We start from the raw sequence: 25,091 nt of genomic DNA, 5'->3' as shown, positions 1-25,091 counted from the left end.
AAAACATGTCAGGGGGAAGAGAAATGTCACCTGTCTACGTCCTCCAGAGATGTTGCCTGACCTGCTGAATTACTCCAGCACATTGTGTCCTTTTGTGAATTAACCAGCATCTGCAGTTCTTTGTTTCTACATGGGATGGGGTTTCCAGCAAGAGTATACTTTCTTCAGACTGATTGTAAGGGGGCGGGGAGAAAGCTGGAAGAGAGGAGGGGCAGGACAAAGCTTGTGTGAGCTGCCGAGAGGCGTAGCAGCGACCAGAGAGGCTGCGCTGGGGCGGGCCGTGCCGAGCCAGCGTTCTCCCTAAAGATCCTATGCTATAAGATCTTTGGTTCTCCCCGGCATTCGCTGGCAGTGAGCGGGACGGGGACCCGGGACAATGAGCCGCCTCCCCCTCACCTTTAAAGCCACAGGTACGTTAGCATGGGTTTGTTTACTGTGAGCGAGGAAACAAAAAAACAAGTCCGAGAGTTTCCATTCTGAAGCACTCCCGTTCGACTTGTGCGTTGTAATGCTTGCATTTCCTGCAGTTTTTTAAAAAATGCAGTTCAATCAATGCGGTCGGCAAAGGGACGAAGGCTGCAGTGTTCCCTAACCAGCTGGGCCCCTCGTTGCATTTGGGGATTCCCCACTCTCTTGCATTGTGCAATCATTTACGAGGAGATGGGAGGTATGTGTATGTGCATGAAGCCCAGCAGCGTGGATCTGGTTAGTTATTCCAGCACGTGATGTCCAATATTGACCAGTAAACTATCCATTAGACCAATCCTACATTACACAACATCATCACTATTACACCTCCAGATTCAGGGTAGACAAAAATGCTGGAGAAACTCAGCGGGCGAGGCAGCATCTATGGAGCGAAGGAAATGGGCAACGTTTCGGGTCGAGACCCTTCTTCAGACTGGAAAATATGGTTATTATTTTAAAGTAATACGAACAATTAAATCAGGGTAATGCAGAGGAATTGCTTTATTTTCTTTCATTTCCAACAAATATTTTATCTGCGAGTTTGTGGCAGCCTGGCTTGAATGCAGAATTTCTTCAACGTCTGAAGAAGGGTCTCCAGATTCAGGGGCAGTTTCTTCTCAGCTGCTACCAGGCAACTGAACCATCCTACCAACAACTAGAGAGTAGTCCTGAGCTACTATTTGCCTCATTGGAGACCCTTGGACTATCTTTGATAGGACTTTACTGGACTTTATCTTGCACTAAACGTTATTCCCTTTATCATGTATCTACACTGTGGATGCCTCGATTGTATTCATGTATTGTCTGTCCACTGAGTGGTTAGCACGCAACAAAGGCTTTTCACTGTACCTCGGTACACGTGACAATGAACTAAACTCAGAAATTGGAACCTAATTTTTATTTGTGTAAGAAGGAACTGCAGAACTCCAAAGATGCTGGAGTAACTTAGCGAGTCAGGCAGTATCTTGGATGCTGCCTGACCCACTGAGTTACTCCAGCATTTTCTGTCTAATCCTATTTTTATTATTCTTGCATCAAATCAACACACCTCCTCATCCCACACCCTGATTCTACCCCAACCCGAAACATCGCCTATTCCTTCTCTCCAGAGATGCAGCCTCACCCGCTGAGTTAATCCAGCATTTTGTGTCTACCTGATACTAACTCTCATGGACAAACTGGCTGACCAACTTGCACGTCTTTGGAATGTAGGAGGTACTGGAGGAAACCTAGGGGGTCATGGGAAGAAAGCATGAACTTCACACTGATAGCACAGGTGTCAGGGGTTATGGGGATAGGCAGGAGAATGGGGTTGAGGGGGAAAGATAGATCAGTCATGATTGAATGGCGGAATAGACGATGGGCCAAACGGCCTAATTTTGCTCTTATAACAGGAATTTCTGAGACGGGATTAAATGCTGGTGCCTGGCATTGTGCAGCTGCGACTTTACCTTCTGCACCACTGTGCTATCCAGCTCAGTTTTGATATATTCTCATCTGAATGAGGATGTTGCACATAAATCATTGCGATTCCCTCCATAAGTCACACTGCAGCCATAGACTGAGTTGGAGTCAGCTGCCCTTTGACTCTTTCAACTCCTGCAAAACTTGAACTATTCACACTTGCAGATGGCTAGTATGTTCAGAGACAGCTTATATTTCAAAGTGCATGTTTAATTCCTTACTTGGGTTCATATAAACTGAAGAAGGGTCTTGATCCGAAACGTCACCTGTTCCTTTTTTCCAGAGATGCTGCCTGACCCGCTGAGTTAGTCCAGCTTTTTGTGTCTATCTTCGGTGTAAACCAGCATCTACAGTTCCTTCCTACACATCGTGTAAACACCGTTTGGTGTCCCAATGATTGGTGCACTCTCAAGTCTGACTTGATGACAATCATTAGGGAAAAATGATTGATTGATATAGTATAGAGTGTAGAGAGTGGATGCGAAGGTGAGGTACGTAGAACGTGTGTGATCGGGTGATCGATGGTCGAAGTGGACTCTGTATATCTAAAACTGTACATCTAAGCACCTGTGTAAAATCTGTGAGGGAATTTGAACAAGGGTCAACATTTATGCTGCAGGAAGGAACTGCAGATGCTGGCTTAAATCGATGACGGACACAAAAAATATTTGGGCAGTCATAGTGGTGCAGCGTTAGAGTTGCTGCCTTACAACGAATGCAGCACCGGAGACCCGGGTTCGATCCCAACTACGAGTGCTGTTTGTCCGGAGTTTGTATGTTCTCCCGTGACCTGCGTGGGCTTTCTCTGAGATCTTCGGTTTCCTCCCACACTCCAATGACGTATAGGCTTGTAGGTTAATTGGCTTGGTAAATGTAAAAAATTGTCCCTAGTGGGTGTAGGATAGTGTTAATGTGCGGGGATCGCTGGTCAGCACGGACCCGGTGGGCCGAAGGGCCTGTTTCCGCGTTGTATCTCTAAACTAAAAAAAGCTGGAATATATCAGTGGGTCCGACAGCATCTCGGGAGAAAAGGAATAGGTGATGTTTCGGGTTGAGACCCTTAAGGTGTTGGACATGTTGCCAGTTGAGTATATGCTGGAAAATATGGTTAGAGTAATAGGAAAAATTAAATCGAGGTAATTCAGAGGAATAATTTTCTTTTCTTTCAACTCCAACAAATATTTTATCTGCAGGATTTTGGCTGCCTGGGTTGAATGCAGAATTTCTTCAACGAGTCTATTAAGAATACCACACAAGATGGACAGCATCAGTGACAGTCTTACACAGGAAAACATTCCATGCCTTTCCATCAGTGTCTACCATCCGGAAGATAAGGAAGAAGATGTTTTCAGCTTTATCACATTCAATGAGCCGCAGACGTATGAAGCTTATGAGATAGTGACTTTCGGTAGGAAGAACACTTGCAACTTCCAACTAAAGCACGAACGAGCTTCTCGGTTGCAGTTCCAGCTTGAAGCTTTGGTTGGGGCGGACTGTTCAGATCTTCAGTTTGAGATTAAAAACCTGAGCAACAGATTTGCGCTTTATATCAATGGTAATAAACTGAGCTACCTACAAAAACAGCTCCTGCCTTGCCAATCTGTCATCCAGTTCACTGAATTTCAGTTTCTTCTGGAACATGTCGGGGGTGATTCAGTCTCTAAGTTTGAAGTTGTGATTCAGAAGGGCACCCCTTCACCTCATCTAAAGATGGACGCCAGGTATCCTCGGTCTGAAGCACAATTTTCTAAGTGCCAGCACGATCCACGTGAACCGATAGAAGTTGATGAAGATCTCAACCAATACATGCTTTCATAATAATGAGACATGATTTTTTTTTGAAGTTTACTGCAGTCATCTTTAATTTTGCCCATATTTTTATCCCTATTGAGTGTGACAAAGGAAAGTTGCAAAAAACCATGATCGAATGGTGGAGCAGACTCAAAGGACCGAATGGCCTAGTTCTACTCCTTTGCTCAAATGAAACAGTTGAATTATGTTACTCTTTTGCATGGTATAGCTCAAAAAGAAAGAGCGTTACTGAAATCAGCAAAATGAATACAATTAAAGCCAAAGTTCATAAGTTCTCAGAGCAGTATTAGGCCATTCGGCCCATCAAGTCTACACCCCCATTCAATCACGGCAGATCTATCTTTCCCTTTCAACCCCATTCTCCTGCCGTCTCCCCATAACCCCTGACACCCTTACTAATCTAGAATCTGTCAATCTGAGCCTTACAAATTCTCAATGACTTGACCTCTACAGTCATCTGTGGTAGTGAATTCCACAGATTCCACCCTCTGACTAAAGAAATTCCTCCTCATCTCCTTTCTAAAGGTACGTCATTTTATTCTGAAGCTATGGCCTCTGGTCCTAGACTCTCCCACAAGTGGAAACATCCTCTCCAAATCCACTCTATCTAGGCCTAAAATAGTAACAGATTTTATTATACCTTTACAAATTTATTGTGAATTTTTTTAAGATGGTTTGAAGGCCTCTTGAGCATTAAAGTCACTTTATATTCGCTAAGGAGGTAAACTAAGAAGATTAATGTGTAAAAGATCATTGACATTATAGAATTAACCACTGATTCATTATAATTTACATGGACTGCCTTTAATGTCTGTCTGTTTACTGTTATTTTAGTTCATGCTAGTAATTTTTTCAATAGGTTTTCACCCACACTTGGCTGTTTGACATTGTAATGTTTGCAGTATTTTTGTATGTTTTCTTTTCATTTCCACTAAGCTTTATGGAAAGTTATATTAAACAAGGAGTACATAGATATTATCATTACTAAATGGTACTGAGTAAGACTGTATAAGACGTAGGTGAGACAGCATTTAGAATATTGTGTTCAGTTCTGGGCACCATGTTATAGGAAAGAAATTGTCAAGCTTGAAAGGGTTCAGAAAAGATTTACGAGGGTTTTGCCAGGACTAGAGTTTGTGAGCTATAGGGAGAGGTTGAGTAGGCTGGGTCTCTACTCAATGGAGCGCAGGAGGATGAGGGAGGATCTTATAGAGGTGTACAAAATCATGAGAGGAATTGATCGGGTAGAGTCTCTTGCCCAGAGTAGGTGAATCGAGGACCAGAGGACATAGGTTCAAGGTGAAGGGGAAAAGATTTAATAGGAATCCGAGGGGTAACTTTTTCACACAAAGGGTGGTGGGTGCATGGAACAAGCTGCCAGAGGAGGTAGTTGCGGCTGGGACTATTCCCATCGTTTAAGAAACAGTTAGACAGGTACATGGATAGGACAGGTTTGGATGGATATGGAAAATGCGCAGGCAGGCGGGACTAGTGTAGCAGGGACATTGTTGGCCGGTGTGGGCAAGTAGGGCCGAAGGGCCTGTTTCCACACAGTATCACTCTATGATTAGCCAGGCCCTGTGTCTGTTCTGGTTGTGATAACGTGGAAGAGAAGCGTGTAGTGGGGGAAGATGTGGGAATATGGGGAAAGATGGGGAAACAAGCACAATTATCCCCGGTTTGAAAGATCTGACAGACTGTAGAAACAAAGGCTTTCCGTTCCCATTCAGATGATTTTGTGTAAAATGATTAGGGAATTATTTTATATATTTAAAGTAGATAAGTAGCTCACTGTGGGAGCTGCCTACATGCTATTGATTTAAATTAATTTAAATAAACTGAGTGATGCCTTTAAGAGGCCTAATCCATATATCAGTTACCGAGTCCAGTCATTTCATAGAATCAAACAGCAGGAAAACAGGCCCAACGTACCCATGTCAAGATGCCCCATCTACACGTCCCACCTGCCCGCAGAAGATCATTGGCACACAGCTACCAGCCTTGGAGGGCATCTACCACACACGGTGCCTCAGGAAGGCCGTCAGCATCCATAAAGAATCCTCACACCTCTGTAATGGACTGTTCGAACTACTTCCCTCCGGCAGACATTACAAAGCCTTCTACGCCCGAACCTCCAGACTCAGGAACAGCTTCATTCCCAGAGCTATAGCGGCTCTGAACCGGCCCTGCTGAATGCCTACCACCCCCTCCCATGGACTGTCTCCCTCGGATGGTCACGTCTCACAGACACATTTGCACTTCAGTCTGTTTGAACTGTTTGACTATTTTACTGTTCTTTATACAAACCATGTTCTCGGGGTATCTAAATCTAAATTTTATTAGTTATTTAAGTTATGACATCGGATGGAAGCTGCATACCAAATCTCGTTGCGCTTATGTGCAATGACAATAAAATATATTATTATTATTATTATTAAACCTTTCCATAGACATTAGGTGCAGGAGTTGGCCATTCGGTCCTTCGAGCCAGCACCGCCATTCAATGTGATCGTGGCTGATCATCCCCAATCAGTACCCTGTTCTTGCCTTCTCCCCATATCCCCTGACTCCGCTATCTTTAAGAGCCCTATCTAGCTCTCTCTTGAAAGTATCCAGAGAACCGGCCTCCACCGCCCTCTGAGGCAGAGAATTCCACAGACTCACAACCCTCTGAGAAAAAGTGTTTCCTCATCTCTGTTCTAAATGGCTTAACCCCCCTTATTCATAAACTGTGGGCTCTGGTTCTGGACTCCCCCAACAACGGGAACATGTTTCCATATAACCATATAATATAACCATATAACAATTACAGCACGGAAACAGGCCATCTCGGCCCTTCTAGTCCGTGCCGAACACTTATTCTCCCCTAGTCCCATCTACCTGCACTCAGACCATAACCCTCCATTCCTTTCCCATCCATATAACTATCCAATTTATTTTTAAATGATAAAATCGAACTTGCCTCCACCACCTCCACTGGAAGCTCATTCCACACAGCTACCACTCTCTGAGTAAAGAAGTTCCGCCTCATGTTACCCCTAAACTTCTGTCCCTTAATTCTCAAGTCATGTCCTCTTGTTTGAATCTTCCCTACTCTCAGTGGGAAAAGCTTATCCACGTCAACTCTGTCTATCCCTCTCATCATTTTAAAGACCTCTATCAAGTCCCCCCTTAACCTTCTGCACTCCAAAGAATAAAGACCTAACTTGTTCAACCTTTCTCTGTAAGTTAGTTGCTGAAACCCAGGCAACATTTCCCTCCTCTAGCGTGTCCAAACCCTTGATAACTTATATGTTTCAATAAGACCTTCTCATCCTTCTGAACTCCAGAGTGTACAAGCCCAACGACTCCATTTTCTCAGCATATGACAGTCCCGCCATCCCAGGAATTAACCTTGTAAACCTACGCTGCACTCCCTGAATAGCAAGAATATCCTTCCTCAAATTAGGGGACCAAAGCTGCACACAATACTCCAGGTGTGGTCTCACTAGGGCCCTGTACAACTGCAGAAGGACCTCTTTGCTCCTATACTCAACTCCAACATGCCATTTGCTTTCTTCACTGCCTGATGTACCTGCATGTTTACTTTCATTGACTGATGAACAAGGACCCCCAGATCCCGTTGTACTTCCCCTTTTTCCAACTTGACACCATTTAGATAGTAATCTGCCTTCCTGTTTTTGCTACCAAAGTGGATAACCTCACATTTATCCACATTAAACCGCATCTGCCATGCATCAGCCCACTCACCCAACCTGTCCAAGTCACACTGCATTCTCAATGCATCCTCCTCACAGTTCACACTGCCACCCAGCTTTGTGTCATCTGCAAATTTGCTAATGTTACTTTGAATCCTTTCATCTAAATCCTTGATGTATATTGTAAATAGCTGCGAGCCTTGCAGTACCCCACTAGTCACTGCCTGCCATTCTGACCCGTTAATCCCTACTCTTTGTTTCCTGTCTGCCAACCAATTTTCTATCCATGTCAGCACTCTACCCCCCCCCCCCCCCCCCCCCCCCCCCCCAATACCATGTGCCCTAATATTGCCCACTAATCTCCTATGTGGGACCTTATCAAATGCTTTCTGAAAGTTCAGGTACACTACATCCACTGTCTCTCTCTTGTCCATTTACCTTGTTACATCCTCCAAAAATTCCAGAAGATTAGTCAAGAGTTTAGCCATGATTTCCCCTTCGTAAATCCAAGCTGACTCGGACCGATCCTGTTACTGCATTCCAAATGTGCCACTATTTCATCTTTTATTATTGATTCCAGCATCTTCCCCACCACCGATGTCAGGCTATCCTATCCATATACCTGTCCAAGTGTCTTTCAAGTATTATTCTCCACATCATTTTACATTTCACTTCAATTTAAATGATGTCTGTGAATTCACCAAGAACTTCAGAATACATTTTAAGGCAGATTTAGACAGATTCTTGTTTAATACAGGTGTCAGAGGTTATGGGGAGAAGGCAGTAGAATGGGATTAGGAGGGAGAGATGGATCAGCCATGATTAAATGACAGAGTAGACCTGATGGGCCAAATGGTCTAATTGTACTCCTATACCTTATGACATACAGCACAAGAATAGGTTGTTCAGCCCACAATGTCTATGCTGAAAATTATATCAGATCAAATTGATCTTTTTTGCTTGCATGTGATTAATATCCCTCCACCCCCTGCTATATTTAAGAGGGTGTTAGATGTGGCCCTTGTGGCTAAAGGGATCAGGGGGTATGGAGAGAAGGCAGGTACGGGATACTGAGTTGGATGATCAGCCATGATCATATTGAATGGCGGTGCAGGCTCGAAGGGCTGAATGGCCTACTCCTGCACCTATTTTCTATGTCTATGTCTATATAAGTGCATGTTCATATGCCTCTTAAATGTTGCTATTGTATTACTTCCACCACGTCCCTTTGCAGTCCATTGCAAGCACCTAGCACTTCCTCTGCAAATAAAACCTATGCTCTCTGGCATTTGATATTTCTACTCTGGGAAAAGGATCCTGGCTATCTACCTTATCTATGCCTCTTGTGATTTAATGCACTTCTACCAAGACACCCCTCAACCTCTGACGCTCCAAAGAAAACTAAGTGTGTCCATCCCTCTCCTGATTGCTAATGTTCTCAATTCCAACCAACATCATGGTGAACCTTCTGTGCACCCTGCCCAAAGTCTCCATGTGCTTTCTGTGGTGAGCAGAACTGCACATAATACTCCCAATGTGGCCAAGTTTAACTTTTGTACAGCTGCAACATGACTTCCCAACGTAACCAACTTAGGCAACTGAACCATCCCATCAACAACTAGAGAGCGGTCCTGATATACTATCTACCTCATTGGAGATGCTCAGGGTATTTTTAATTGGTCTTTACTGGACTTTATCCTGCACTAAACGTTATCTCCTTTATCATATATCTGTACCCTGTGGATGGCTCGATTGTAATCATGTATAGTCTTTAGCTGACTGGTTAGCATGCAACAAAAGTTGTTCATTGTACCTCGGTACACGTGACAATAAGTTAAACTATACTCAACACTCCAATAGATGAAGGCAAGTGTGCTCCAAGGTATCTTTTCCATCTGATCTACTTGTATTGCTGCTTTCAGGAAGCTATGTACTTGCACGTCAAGTTCGCTCATTGTTCATAAGTCTCCTGCCATTTACTATATAGTTTCTTCTCAGATTTGACCTCCCAGTTTGACATCTCACCCTTGTAACTGAAAGTATATAATTTACCTGCCAAAGTACAGATAACGCTTTAAATTGTAAAAATACCATCATTATTGCTTTATGAAAATTTTAAAACATTGGGCTTTAACAATCTCCAAACTTTTTTTATTTATTAATTTAATTGCAAGTACAATTACAATGTTTAAAGGAGGAACAAGGAACTACAGATGGTGGTTCACAAAAAGAAACAAAAAAACACAAAGTGCTGGAGTAACTCAGCGGGTCAGGCTGTTTCTCTGGAGAACGTTTTGGTTTCAGGACCCTTCGTCTGAAGAACCCTTCTGCCGACCCAAAACAGAGATGAAGGTACACAAAAATGCTGCAGAAACTCAGTGGGTGCAGCAGCATCTATGGAGCGAAGGAAATAGGCAACGTTTCGGGCCCGAAACGTTGCCTATTTCCTTCGCTCCATAGATGCTGCTGCACCCGCTGAGTTTCTCCAGCATTTCTGTGTACCTTCGATTTTCCAGCATCTGCAGTTCCTTCTTAAACAAAACAGAGATGATGCTGCCTGACCCGCTGAGTTACTCCAGCACTTTGTCTTCCAACATTTAAAGGCATTAAAGGTCCTTGGATAGGAAGGACATAGCAAGATATGGGCTAATGCAGGCAAATGGATTTAGCAAAGATCATGGAGCGGAGCAAGATGGTTCACTCCTGCAACATCCAAGGGACTGACATGTGGTACGCAACGGAGCATAACTTCCGCCATTTCTGTAAATCCAACCCGACCAGTTACGCCTCTCGCAGTGTAATCAGCGTTGCGGGGGAACAGTAAATGTTTAAATGTTTTTTTAATTTTTTTTTAAATGCAGTAAAATGTCATTAATTTCCCCCATCACTGTCAGCACTGCCTTGGTCACTATTTGCTGAAGTAAGTGTGCGTGTGGAAACTTGCGTAATTGTTCATCTGACTGGAAGCCAAATCTGACTGGACACACGCTAATACACACGTACCTTGTACAGGGAGGAACTGCAGATGCTGGTTTAAACCGAAGACAGACACAAAAGGCTGGAGTAAATCAGCGGGTCAGGCAGCATCTCTGGAGAAAAGGAATAGGTGATATTTCGGGTCGACTAGTCTTCTTCAGACCGACAGTCAAGGGAAAGAGAAACGGGGGATATCGGCATATCTTCCATTCATTTGTCCTTAGTACCGTCTATATCTCTTGTTCCTCTGTCCCCTGACTCAGTCTGAAGAAGGGTCTCGACCCGAAATGTCACCTATTCCTTTTGTCCAGAATTGCCGCCCGACCACCTACAATTTGTGTCTATCCTTTAATCTCTCAGCCTCATATAGCAGAATCTCCCTGAATTAACTTAGAAACATAGAAAATAGGTGCAGGAGTAGGCCATTCACCCTTCGAGCCTGCACCGCCATTCAATATGATCATGGCTGATCATCCAACTCAGTAACTTCTGCAAGAATCTTAGATACAGAGCAAAATTGTCTTAAATCTGGATCAAGGACACAAAAAAATCCAGCTATAGCTTCATACACCAACCAATTACTTCTGCCAAAGGTTAGGTCAGTTTCATCAATCTCCAGAACAAATACAGAAGACAGGAACACAATGTTACCGAATTTATTGCAGTATCGCCTTTAATTTACTGGGGAAGGTGTTACTATTGTGGATGCATTGAGCCGAGCAAGTCTTTTTCTTGTGATTTCTCTCTGCTTTGTCTACTTCATTCAACTCCAACCTGTCCCCTTTCATTCTCCAATTTCATTATTGCTGTTGCTGCAATTTTCTGAGAAAAGCGAGTGTGTGGAAACACGATTAGGTCCTTGACATCAATCGCTTGGTGTCGTTTAGACAGGCAGCCCTATATGCCAAACAAGTTAAAACACACACTGCTTCGGAGTCTCAACATATCAGCACCAGTCAAGTAAGTCGTTCCGACCAAAGATCGTTTTTCGTGGGGAACCTGAAGAAATACAGGTCGGGTCGCCTACATGTGCGATTCGAGCAAATTATAGCAGAGCAGTACGTTCCGTTTGTAGATGAGGACGCCATGACAGAAGCCGATTACAGAAATGGCGCTGAAGTTTACCCATCACCTACTACGGCTTTTTCGCGGAGTGCACCATCTTGCTCCGCTCTATGATCTTTGGGATTTAGTGTTAATAGACATTCTCCTAACATGTGCAAACTGCCACCTAATTAACAAGGACAGGCACATCACCCAATGTGTGACACAGTTCATAGAAACATAGAAAATAGGTGCAGGAGTAGGCCATTCGGCCCTTCGAGCCTGCACCGCCATTCAATATGATCATGGCTGATCATATGGCCTAATTTTCATTCAACATACATCAATATGTTCCACATTCATCATGTTGGATAGGAAACTAGATGAAGTGCAAATGAGGGAAAGCCTGCAAAAGTTTGTGCAAGCCAAAGTTAATGGCAGATGACACAATAGTTCCCTCCATTCCTTCTCCCCGGACAAGGTGTAAACAAATGCACTGCAGGCAGTAAGTAATTAGTGAACCACATATGTAGCTGCATATCTTTCACCTGAGCAAAACAATGTTCATTAAAATACATTGATGTGGTAACACCACAATTATTTTAACGCAACTAAAATATATATAATATCAACAAAAAAATTCAAGAAGAGATACATTGTCACTATGCTTAAATCATTGAAAATTTCTCAAAGTATCGATCTGCCACTTCTATCTCATTTACAAGTCTCATTACAAATTTGTTAAGCTTTCAAGGAGCTCAACATATTTCAATGTTAATATTTTATTTTCATAAATTTGCCTACCAATGTCTTCGTACTGAAAGTGATGTGGCTTCATTTTAAGAGAATTTAAACTCAGTGAATGCATTTGTTATTTTGACCTGAGAAACGTAACTTCCAACACATTATTTTTGGCATAGCTTGCAGTTTAAAGTAATTTTAGATTAACTGTAAAGTATTTTACCTTTAAAGTAATTTTAGGTTTATTGCACCATCTAGAGGAACCTTTTAGGTCTTTTTTTTGCTTCTCCAGTCCTCGTGCCTCCAAAAAGAAATTAGCATTCCCACGTCTGTTTGCAAAGCAATAGGCATTTATTGCGCCTAATTTTCATTCAACATACATCAATATTTTCCACATTCATCATGTTGGATAGGAAACTAGATGACGTGCAAATGAGGGAAAACCTGCAAATATTTGTGCAAGCAAAAGTTAATGGCAGATGACATAATAGTTTCACATCTTGATTGTTGCCTATAAAACAATATACATATATTATCTACAATTTTATTTCAACCGTATCCCTGTGATCAGTAAGCAATTTCAACACCACCTTCATAAACTGCAGATACAATGTCATGGGTATGCCTAACATAGGTTTTCAATTCCTATTCGTTTATCTTAGAGATACAGCGCGGAAACAGGCCCTTTGGCACACCGAGTCCGCATCGACCAGCGATCCCCACACATTAGCACGATCGTGCACACGAGGGACAATTTACAATCTTTACCGAAGCCCATTAACCTACAAGCCCGTATGTCTTTGGAGTGCGGGAGGAAACCAGAGCACCTGAGGAAACCCTACGCGGTCACGGAAAGAATGCACAAACTCCGTACAGACAGCACCTGTGGTCAGGATCGAACCTGGGTCTCTGTAAGCAGCAACTCTTAATGCTGCGCCACTGTCCCGCCTTTAATTTTAAAAGACGTTAACATCTTTTACTTGAATGGAATTACTTGATAAAACATCTCCAAACCAGCATAAAAATAATTAAATTGAATAATTTTCGCCAATGATCAAATATCTGGTGTATTGTTTAAGAAAGAACTGCAGATGCTGGAAAAATTGAAAGTAGACAAAAATGCTGGAGAAACTCAGCGGGTGAGGCAGCATCTATGGAGCGAAGGAATAGGCGATGTTTCGGGTCGAGACCCTTCTTCAGAATATCTGGTGTACAATTCTAAACATGTTGGAGGGATCTTGGCCAAGTGTTGAATGCAGCAATATAACAACAGGACTAGCTAAACCAGCTTCTGTCTGCAAATACATTTGCTAGAATATAAAGCTGGCTTTATGCTCTGCATCATTACGTATAAATAAATGTTCCAGGAATATTAGTTCTTCCCATTATGGCATTGGATATGCGGTTCCTTCATTTGATCAGACATTTGTGCTCTGTTGCTGAAATCCTTGTCCAATCCGATAGAAGTATATTTTCATTATGCTGTTCACTATTATTCACACAGCCACCACAAAGAGTGCTGTGGATGGCGTTAAAGTATTGTCATTAATGGAACCTTGAATGGCTTTCAACTTTACTGACCAGTTAACCGGCCATTAAAGAAAGCTATAAAGCATGGCAGTGTTGTAGAAATTATGGACATAAGGAACTGCAGAAGCTGAAATTACAGCATTGTGACGAAAAGATCATTGCAAGCACAAATACAATGGTCGCCGATAACCTAGTTCTGCTATATAATATGAGGAATGTAGAATTCTCCAAAAGTTGCAATGGACTGAGACGAATTGGAAATAATTGCAAGCACAAATGCAATAACTTATGTATGCTAAAGTAAAACAAGCACAATTTTATTTTCCTTCGCTGGTCTAGGTCCGTGTCTGAGCCGAGTGCACCTGCACCAAATGCAGCCAGGGGCTGACCCAGGGGCACTGATTGACAGGTTTGTAGCGGCAGTTGTTTATATCGTTCAAGAGATTACTCCCTCTAGCCGCTAAATGGACTACATGGTTAAAGGGAATGTCTTTGTACGCATGCAAACCCTCCGTTGAGGACCTTCAGAGCTTCTTCACAGATAAATCTTCAAAACACAGTCTTTTGATTAATAAATTCTTTATTGTTGATGAAAAACAATAAGGTACATCGAAACTTCCTCCGACTTGTACATTGTAATCTTCATCGAACTCCAGCTTATTGCATTAAACGTTAGAAAACTCCTCGTGTATCCATTACACTTTGCATGGTCAAAGGGTAAACCTTCCCCATGCTGGTCCAAAACTAAACTAAAAACTAAGCTTCTGTGCAAGAAACTTATCTCCAAACACACCCTAAAATACGTCAAAAACCCCACCCACAATATAACGGGCAGTCTAAACATTAAAGACACATGCCATAATTAATGACTCACAAAACAAGCCAAATGGCCACTACATACCTGCCCCTAATTGTTCCCAGTATATAACGAAGCAATTATTAATAAACATCAAAAAAGTAGCCATGAAGGCTTAACATATATCAAAAGCAAAAAATCAGGGAATTGAACCCCGTGACTCCCCGTCGGGGAATTGAACCCCGGTCTCCCGCGTGACAGTCAGGGATACTAACCATTATACTAACGAGGAAAATAATAGCATGCACTATATATCCGCAATCAGAATTCTTCATCGACTCTTCCATCTTCACTTTTGCCTTCTAGAAGCAATCATAACTTGATTATTAATTTTTTTTAAACACTGGTTTTAGTTTAAAGTCGTACCGTGCGCACCAAACCCTTAAAATCAGGCATGATACCCAGTATATAGTCCAAAACATTACAGTCCAAAGCTTTGATAGCATATAACGTCTTCCTCCATGTCCGATCAACTCGTGGATGTGTTGTAACAACAATGTTGAAGTGTAAAAATCCTTCGAGAGATTAACAGGATTTTTACCAATAAAGTTCAACGTTAGGTTTGATTTAATTTCCGGATCATTAGCAGAGATTTCAAATCCCAGCTCAAGCTTTGTCCATTCTCTGTCTGGCTTACAGAGAGATTTTAGTTCATTGATCCATCTCTTATCGCTTAAGAAGCGGCTCGCTGTCAGTTCTCTGGAAACTTCATCACCAGGATTTTCTTCTGTGATAACATATTTCAGTAGCACAACATTAGTAACTCCCAATGCTCTTTACATTGGCAGATTGTCTCTGTCCAAATCCAACTCTCTGCTTTATTTGGCTCCATCATCTAGTGGAATGCTTTCACAATTGTCGCTGATCCACTTGGAATGTGTGAATCCTCCCTTATTGCAAAGGGAAGTCAGATGTTCTACTGGTTGAATTGCCTCCTGCTCAGTAGACTTGAATTTTAAATAATCATCCTTGTAGAAATTCTTCTTCAACGAGATTCTTACTTCATGAAATTTAGTATTCTCGCCAAACTTGCGTTTCAAAGTCTGGTTGCGTTGCTCTGCCATACAATGATTATTCGATAGAATAACACTTTCTTGTTTGAAAGGTAAGTCCAGACAATAGTGTCTGTCAATCTTTACTGAGTAGTTCATAATATCCATGAACATCAACTCTTCATTCGACATCTCTTCAGATTCCTTGTCGATACTTTCATTGAAGTCATGATTGCATGGCTTCATCACCAGCTTTTCTAATTTATCAGTAGATATTTGATTAACAGCAATGGTAGGATAGTTCCTCTGATTCCTGTTTTCGTTGTTCCTTTTCAAAGAGCCATAGATAACCCATCCAAGTCGGGTTTTTGTAGCATACGGTCCATCACCTTGGCTCCTCATAATCTATATAGGTTCCAATGCCTTCAAAACATTTGTTCCGATAAGTAGATCAACACTAGAATTTATTTCAGATATCTTGACATCCTTCAAGTCTTGATGTTTTGGTATATTTTGACTATCAACAGGCATGGTTCCATGTGTAAACACTTCGGATATTGGTATAAAATTAGCTTCATCCAAACTGAATATCTCCATACTCGTAGTGTAACGACTCCTGCTCTCTTTATCTTTAGTCATGGTACGCAATCGAATCTTAGTCTCTTCTCCTGTGATGTTCAGCCTTCTCGTCAGGTTTTCTGTGCAAAAAGTAGTCGAACTTCCGTGATCCAGAAAAGCATATGTTTGCAACACAGTATTTGTCTTACTGTTCCTTTCCTGTACTGGTAAGATAGAAAAATTACAAGCTTCAACCGCGGCCCCAATATGAGCAGTTACTTGAGGCAAGGTGATAGCATCACTAGTAGTTGGCTTCTTCTTCTGTTCCGTTTGCTCCGGTTCCTCCTCTTCTATTTGCTCTGGTAGTTCATCATCTATTTGTTCCGGTTCTTCTTCTTCCCAATACTCTGGTAGCTCTTCTTCAGTGCAAAGTGCTTCAGGATGATATTGCCTGCACTTATAACAAATCATAGGACTTTTACAGTCTCTCACCATATGTCCTTTTTTCAAACAGATTCCCTTCTCTTTCAAGAAATCCATCTTTTCTTCATATTCTTTCATCTTGAATCTTCAACACCATCTTATGGTGTGACAAACTTCATCACATAACAAATAAAACACTATTTGCTTGCTAGTAGATACATTTCCTTTCATTCCATCTGTCGTTTCCACAGGTCTGGTTGTGATATTTCTTCAGTTTTGGCAAAGGTAGAACCTTTGTTATTTGCGATCAGTTTATGATCTTCAATAGTCCCGTAGTGTGGCTCTAACATGTTCCGTACTTCCCTTTCTAAGAATTTCACCAGGTCTGGTAGCCTGGCTACTTGCTTCCTTTCATACATTATTCCGCCTGCTTCATATCTCCACCTTTCTCTCATTCTTCTCGGCAACTTGCTAATGATGATTCTAGTATTACTCGCAAGATTCATTTCTTCCATGTGGCCAAGATTTCTCATCGAGCTGCAACAACCTCTCAGAAATATCGCATATTTACTCAATGCCTTCCCATCTTCTGGCTTGATTTCTTTCCAAGCATAGGCCTTCTCCATATATACGTTAGCAATCCTCTGTTCATTTCTCAAAATGTTCTTTAAGTAATCTTCTCGCCTTTTTATAGCCATGGCTGACTGGCTCAATTTGACAACTTTCAACAAGTTCCTGAACATCTCTGCTTGTGTACTTCACCAGAAATCGTAAGCGCTCCTTTTCATCCGTAACTTTCGTTTCTAATTCGTCTTCTAATGCCCTTACGAAAGCTTCATACCGCAAAGGATCTCCATCATATGTAGGAACTTCTGCTGGTGGTAGAGTGAGAGAGGTATTTTGTCAAGCTATGATCTGGTTGAATTCCCTCTTCCCTCTCATCTTCCCTCTTCCCTCTCATGCCTGAAGCAAGGTCTTAACCTAAAGCGCCTGCTTATACCTTTTGTCTGCACAGATGCTGCTTGACCCACGGAGTTCTTCCAGCGAAGATAGACACAAAATGCTGGAGTAACTCAGCGGGACAGACAGCATCTCTGAAGAGAAGGAATGGGTGACGTTTCGGGTTGGGACCCTTCCTACACAAGTTCTTCCAGCAGTTTGTTTTTGTTGTGAATTCCAACATCGGCAGTGCCTTTTGTCTTGGTTTTTATCGTAATCTCGGACGTGGAAGTTGAGGATGTGCAAAGCTGCAAAGGCCAGATGGGTGGTAGTTCCTCATGAGACCATCGTCTGCTTTGAAGTACATGTTTTTGTCTCTTCCTTCGGGGGCATGCGACTTTTTCTTGTCGTATCCCCCTTCCCTGCCTCCGTCTGCGCTGAGGCCTAAAGGCGGAGCTGGCGGAGCTGGCGGTCTCCAACTGCGACCGACCTCGAGGCTCCGGAGGCAGAGCCAGCCAGGACTTACAACGCAAGGCGGCGGCGGCCCGACCTGCTGATGCGGCGGGACTCGGAGCTGAGGCTGCGATCCAGCGGCGGCCCGACTCGGAGCTGAGGCTGAGGGACTCGGAGCTGAGGCAGCGGGACACGGAGCTTAGGCAGCAGCGGCCCGACTCGCTGAGGCGGCGTTCCAGCTTTCGGCAGCAGCCCGACGGAGCTGAGGCTGTGGCGGCCCGACTCGGAGCGGAGACGGCATTCCGGCTTTCGGCAGCGACCCGAATTGGAGCTGAGGCAGCGGCGACATCATTTCGGAGGACCACTGGACTGGAGGACGGCATCTTCGGCCTGGATCGCCTCAAGGAAGGAAGAGACAGAGACTAAGACTTTTGCCTCCATCACAGTGAGGAGGTGCTTGGTGAACTCACTGTGGTGGATGTTAATTTGTGTTTATTGTATGTTTTGTTATTTATTATTATTGTGTATGACTGCAGGCAGGGAGAGGGAGAGGGGTGAGGAGAGGGAGATGGAGAGGGGGAGGAGAGAGGGGTGGGGTACGGAGGAGAGAGGGGTGGGGGAGGGAGATGGGGTAGGGGAGGGAGGGGAAGAGTGTGGAGGGAGGGGGAGAGGGGTGGGGGGACAGAGGAGAGAGAGTGGGGAGGGAGAGTGGGGGGGGGGAGAGAAGTGGAAGAGTGGGTAGGGAGGGAGGGGTATGGGGAGTGGTGGAAGAGAGGCAGAGGGGAAGGGGTGGGGGGTGAGGGAAGGGAGGGGGAGAGAGAGGGGGAGGGGTGGGGTAAGTGGGAGAGAAGTGGAAGAGTGGGGAGGGAGGGGTAGGGGGAGTGGTGGAAGAGGGACAGAGGGGTAGGGGGAAGGGGCGGAGGGAGAGAGGGAAGGGGGTGGGGTAGAGAGGGGGAGATAGGATGGGGGTGGGAGGAGGAGGGGGAGGAGAGGGAGAGGGGTGAGGAGAGGTAGATGGAGAAGGGGAGGGGGAGAGGTGTGGGGGAGGGGGGAGATGGGGTACCACCTCCAGTTTAAATTCCATTTGGAATATTTTGGAGGACCAAGAAACCAAGAATTCAGCTTGACTATTCAACAGTGCCAATAACCCATCCTGATAACCTTGGCTTGGTTCCACCTGTTGATTAATTTCAGGTCATCCAAGAAAGACGTTTCATATTTGTTTCAGAATGCTTCAATCTATAATAACTGAAAATTTCATTCAGTTCTCTTAATTTTTAAGAAAGCTTTTGACGGTCCTCGATCACAGCTTTTGTGTTAAGTCAACGGAAAAGCAATAGGGAACAAGATGCTAATTTCCGAGTATGAAAATGGCCATAACATTTTTTAAAGTGAAGATATGAAAGTTAATTAGGTATCAAAGTAAACTTCTTTTTATGCTTTATCTGATGGGATAAATTGCAGACTTGATTTTTTAAATCTCAAAACATGGTGTGAGTCTGAGCCGAGTGTCTGTGTAGCAAATGCAGCGGGAGGATAACCCGGGAGCCTTGATTGACAGGTCTACTGTAGAATATGAGGAATGTGAATTCTTCAAAGCTTGAAATGCATTGTGACTACAAGCACAAATGCAATGACCTAGGAATGCTAGTGGGAATAAAAGCACAATTTTCCTTCTCCTTTCAGCACTGTCGTGGAGCATAGGTCCGTGTCGGAGCCGAGTGCACTTGCTCCAAATGCAGCGGGAGGATGGCCCAGGAGCATTGATTGACAGTTCTACTGCAGAAGGTGGCAATGCCTTGTGATTGCAAGCACAATTGCAATGACCTGGGTATGCTAAAGAAATAAAATGCACAGTATTCCTTTCCCCATTCCGGCACGAGTGTGGACTGCGGAGCCAGGGTGCGAGTCTGTGCAGCAAGTGCATCGGGAGGCTGGCCCGGGAGCGATGATTGACAGCTGTACTGTAGAAGGTTGCAATGCAATGCGATTGCAAGCACAGATGCAATAACCCTTGGCAAGCCAAAGATCTAAAGCGCACAGTATTCCTCTCTCCCCATTCCAGCACGGGCCTGAGCAAAGAAACTGCTTGAGAGTCTGAGCCGGGAGCGTGTGTGCGCGCGCAGCAAGTGGGTTTGGACCGGGAGCATTGATTGGCAGGTCTGCTGCAGAGGGTTGCAATGCATTGTGATTGCAACCACATATGCAATGACCTGCAATAACCCTGGATATGTCAGAGGAATAAAATACACAGTATTCCTCTCCCCATTACAGCACGGGTGCGAAGCCAGGGCTGGAGGTCTGAGCCGGATATGTGCAGCAGGAGGCCGGCCCGGGAGCGGTGATTGACAGCGGGAGGCCGGCCCGGGAGCGGTGATTGACAGCGTGGGCGGGCGGGCGCGCGGCACTGTGGGAGCGGCGGGCTCTGCCCACTCGGAGCGGAGCGGCTGCAAGGGAGACATATTGTTACTGTGTCACTGTAAGTGATTGACATTGTTTCTGCACTTCATTTACTTGTAATCACGGCCAGCCCGTCATTTTTATGCCATCTCCCCGCGCCTGCAGCTCGAGCTTTGTGCATTGATTTTTTTTGTAAGTACCTCAGAGCATTGCAGATGGCTTGCACTGCAGGCCTGACGGTGTCTGCTGCAGAATGGACGGTGATTTTCTGTACAGCTGTTGCAGCTTTGCAATTAGTCATTGTTAAAAAAAAATATTTGATTTGATTTTTGGAGGATTTGCAAGCTTGCTTTCAGCCGATTATTGCAGGGAGTTGGAGCAGCAGAGTTATTGCTGGTGCATCCTGCAAGGAAATACAGCCTGCTTTTACCAATTGCCTTAACGGATGTTTTTAATAACCCTCCCGGCGAACCCGGAAATTGCCTGTCGATTCTTCTCCCGATGTTTCTGCATTATAACCATGCATGCACCGTGCAGCCTCCTAATGCACACGGATAAAATGCAAAGAGCGGAGTTCCCTGCAACAACACAACACGCAGCATCACATTGCAAATGCTGGATTGTATCCTGGTGCAAATATATTCTATTCTGCATGGTAACACGAACTGATAGTTGCATTTAATAAGACTGGGGTGATATCCCCCTCCTCCCCATCCCATGCAATGCTGGTCGCTGACCCACGTATTTTTTACTGCTTTGATGCAGTTTACCCACCTTTTTGTGTGTGTGTTGTCTGCACTGCATTGTTGGTGGCACGGTCTGAATTAATTAAAAACTTTATTAATTGAAACGTGCATGCAATTGCTTCCCTGATTGCTGTGTTCAGCGTTGCAAGCTGCCATCGACTTTAAGAACAAGATTGTTCTTGGTCAGTAATGGAGTCACATTCCCCAGGAGCTATGGTGTGGTTGTCACCTAGCAACAGGCATTAAAAAGAATGTTTCGATGTCTGAGATGGGTTTTTGAGTCGGTAAAGGGTGCGAAAATGTTGACATTTAGCTCTGGTACTCCATATACCTGGTGTGTGTGTGCATGTGTAAGAGTTTTAAAGGTTGGATCTGTCACAGTCTTTCTGGGTGAAATTTCCATGGTAATGAGAATCAATGAGTGTTGAATTTAACAGCAGATCTGCGAATAGGAATAATTAGGCTTCAAATCAATCAACTGCAGAGTATACAGTAGAGCTATTTTTGTATTTTTATTAAATTTGCCTATTGGTAATTATCGCATAAGGCTGCTTCGCTCAATGCTCCCAGTTTGTCGCTGTTGATTTATGCCCTAGGACATTTTTATAATGATGTTTTACATTGTTTTAGTTTCGGGTTAATTACACAATCAAGTTAGACATAACCGCTTCATTTCCTCTAAGTCATTTTCTTTTAGGAAATCGCAGCTTATTTATTGTTCCGAGGTATGTAGGAAATGTTTCAGAAAAAGCTTGCTTACAATAATACTAGATTGGTGAGAGAGTGTAGCAGAACTCTGCTGCTTCTACAAAACAAGTATATCTCAAACCATTTTATTTGCAATAAATCTAGTTATATTTATTAGCTTCTCTTGTGATTTTTATTTTGTGGAGAATGAATAATGTTTCTAAAAATAAGACTGCAGAACTCCACAGAGATCGGGGGAACACCACATTGCTTTAGGTGATCATTAAAAACTTTCAACCCCCTGGTAATTGTGACTGAGCTGGGAGCTGAAGCTGGACCTTGAATCTTAAGCTGTGACAAAACATCAACAAATTGGAGAGAGCACACGGAAATGAAAAAGATGGCATGGTCGTGACATGATCCATTCTTGTTGATTTACTCTGTGGAATTATGAAATAATTCTGAGTTTCAATTCCAGACAATTTAATATTTTTTAAAAATCCTTTTTGAAGTTGAAGTTATGTTGATGAACTCTATTGCTGTTCTAACAACATTTTATGATCTTCGTATAAAGGAGATGTATCTGTCTCATTTCAAATAGCCCTTGCTTTCCTTCTCCCTCTCTCTCTCTCTCTCTCCATCCCTTCCCAGTTCGCCCACCAGTCTTACTATCTCCGACTACATTCTATCTCTGTCCCGAGCACTTCCTTGACATCAGTCTGAAGAAGGGTCTCGACCCGAAACGTCCCCCATTCCTTCTCTCCAGAGATGCTGCCTGCCCCGCTGAGTTACTCCAGCATTTTGTGTCAACCTTAGATGTATCTGTCTGTTTGTCCTCCTCCCACTGTTCACTGTCCTTGGTTTATGAGCAGTGACCTCTGTAATGGTACTAATATTGCTACTTAGGCTGAAAGTAGCTATAATGTACAATACAATCAATCTGACTGTCAAAGCCTGCTTCAGCAGGAGGAGATGAATGACCGGCTGACTAGTTGACCTACTGGTTTCATTATTTTTCAGGGATACTATGTTAGGATGTAATAGCTTGTTATAGCAGCATTTTAAACCAAAGCTGTGATGTGACTCCCCTTCCTGGTGCATTGGCGATAATTTTTCAAAATTGTGCAGTTTCTTTAATTAGGATGTAATTGACATAAGAATCACTTACAGCGCTCATGAAAGATTTATATTTTGTATACAAGAAAGGCATTTCAAAATAATTTCATCACAATTTCTAGTTATCACAATTTCACCTTGAAATTTGATAAATGGATTACACTTCCAACAAAATAAATGAGATCCATACCAAAATTGATGTGAATTTTAAGGTGCTATATATTCAAGGAATACAAGTTTTTTTTTTTTTTAAGAGCAGACAACTGAATTGAGAATGGTTTTGGTGTTAATATTGGTGTTGTGGCATCACCTGCATTGGAAACTGGGATGCAGTTAGATATGCAATAATTGATTGTAGCAACACTATATATAATGATACGGATACTGACTAACACTATCCTACACACCAGGGACAGTTTACAATTTAGCTGAAGCCAATTGACCTCCAAACCTGTATGTCTTTGGAGTGTGGGCGGAAACCGGAGCACCCGGAGAAAACCCACGTGGTCACGGGAAGAATGTACAGACTCAGTGCAGACAACACCCGTAGTCGGTATCGAACCCGTGTCTCTAGCGCTGTAAGGCAACAACTCTACCGCTGTGCCACCATGCCGCCCAGAAACCTGCCAGGCTTGTTGATCCTTGTAAATTGTTTGCATTTCTTTAGTATCCTTGTCAAATGGTGACCAGAGTTCCATGTAGTGTGATTTTCTGTAGCCAAAGCGTGGATTAAAAATTCTATATATTATGTCTTGTCAAGAATTCCTTACAAGCAGTGAAGAATTGTTGTTTAAGAAAAATGAGCAATGGTTCTCCATTAACAAAAGATCTGGGCATTATATTTTTAATATTGCATTTTATTACAATATTAATGCCATGTGTATGCATGAAACAATTTTTAAGGAAATGTTTTCACTCGTCAGTAGACAGATTGGTATGTCAATAATATCGTATGGTCAGTATCTTTTAGAAAGTTAGAAGTAAATTGTTTCGGTAATTTTGTTTAGAGATACAGCACAGAAGCAGGCCCTTCGGCCCACCGGCTCCATACCGACCTGTGATAACCCCGTACGCTAGCATTATCCTACACACTAGGGACAATTTACAGTGTTTACAAAAGCCAATTGACTTACAATCCTGTATGTCTTTGGAGTGTGGGGAAAAAACCGGAGCACCTGGAGAAACCCTGTGCAGGTCACGGGGAGAACGTACAAACTCTGTATAGACAGCACCTGTAGTCAGAATTGAACAAGGGTCTCTGGCTCTGTAGAGCAGCAACTCTACCGCTGTGCCACCGTGCCACCAACAATCTGCTGTTCTGTGGTGAAGGATGAAACATCCAAATTGAAGGTCACGATATACACGTACAGAACCTCGGGTGATATTCTGCTTTAATCCATTGACATTTGTAATACTGATTTTTTTTTTCTCCTGCAATGGTGGTCTGGCATGTCCTTTAGTCCGGACAAACGCACTTGAAATCCTCCTGAAAGTCTCCACGAAAATATGGCGCCTAGGTCGGGTGAGGCGGCCGATCTTGACCTTATCGGGACTTTCTCCACCGATCGGCGGGTCGAATTTGCCCCCTGCGGCCGGGGATCTGGAACTCCAGCCAGGTCGGAGCCAGCAGATCCATTCCCAGAGCCTCCTTCAAGGCCGACTAAGCGGCCCAGTATCTCGGAGGCCCACGTCGGAGGGACGTGCCTGTCCTCCCGCATTTTCAGCAGATTTGGCAAACCTTGGGTTGGCTTGGTAGTCCTGCGGGGCAAGAGGAGCCTCGGCCTGTATTTGCTGAACCCTTGTAGCTTTGTCGGCACCAGAAACATAGCGACTCTTTGTGTACTGTCCAGGTGAGGTCTGCTGTATGATTTTCCTGGATTGTATGCAAAAACAAAGAATTTCCCTACACTTGACAATAAAGTATCGTTGTATCAAGCATCATATTCCCCATCATTGACAGAGTCCACCGATTCCTCATTGACCTCTTCATCTAAATCCCTGCATTGGAGTGGAAGCAAGTCATTCTCAATCCTCACCTACTACTGGGGAAGAAACCTTCAGGATTTTGTCGGGTAGATGGCCAGGAAGCTCTTCCTGTCTCTTACAAGAAGTCGGTTAGAGAACCCATCATGTTTGCCACATGAATGTCAAGAGCCAAGAGAGTCCAGAGTGTTTTATTGTCATGTCC

The 25,091-nt window shown here is 43.5% G+C and overlaps 2 protein-coding genes across 4 annotated transcripts in view; both read left to right on the top strand.

The window, feature by feature from the left end:
* Positions 1 to 323: 323 nt before the first annotated feature.
* Positions 324 to 4,733, top strand: tifa (TRAF interacting protein with forkhead associated domain). 2 transcript variants are annotated; one of them, XM_033029329.1, is made up of 2 exons: positions 324 to 410; positions 3,126 to 4,733. In XM_033029329.1, exon 2 carries the CDS (start codon positions 3,190 to 3,192, stop codon positions 3,748 to 3,750), a length of 561 nt encoding a protein of 186 aa, XP_032885220.1. In that variant the 5' UTR covers positions 324 to 410; positions 3,126 to 3,189; the 3' UTR covers positions 3,751 to 4,733. The 2 variants fall into 2 exon arrangements, with proteins under 2 accessions (XP_032885220.1, XP_032885221.1); XM_033029330.1 differs by lacking the exon at positions 324 to 410 and adding an exon at positions 1,083 to 1,126.
* Positions 4,734 to 20,319: 15,586 nt separating this feature from the next.
* LOC116978289 (core histone macro-H2A.1) overlaps positions 20,320 to 25,091 on the top strand; it is a 30,050-nt gene continuing 25,278 nt past the window's right edge. For both annotated transcript variants that reach the window (XM_033029328.1, XM_033029327.1), the window contains exon 1: positions 20,320 to 20,433. The gene's annotated coding sequence lies outside the window, so the exon portion shown is untranslated. The remainder of the gene's footprint in view (positions 20,434 to 25,091) is intronic.

The sequence above is a fragment of the Amblyraja radiata genome, chromosome 11 (assembly GCF_010909765.2).
Source record: "Amblyraja radiata isolate CabotCenter1 chromosome 11, sAmbRad1.1.pri, whole genome shotgun sequence".
Lineage (NCBI taxonomy): Eukaryota > Metazoa > Chordata > Chondrichthyes > Rajiformes > Rajidae > Amblyraja > Amblyraja radiata.
The sequence above is the reverse complement of the archived record's forward strand: the minus strand, read 5'-3'. Positions and strand labels throughout refer to the sequence as shown.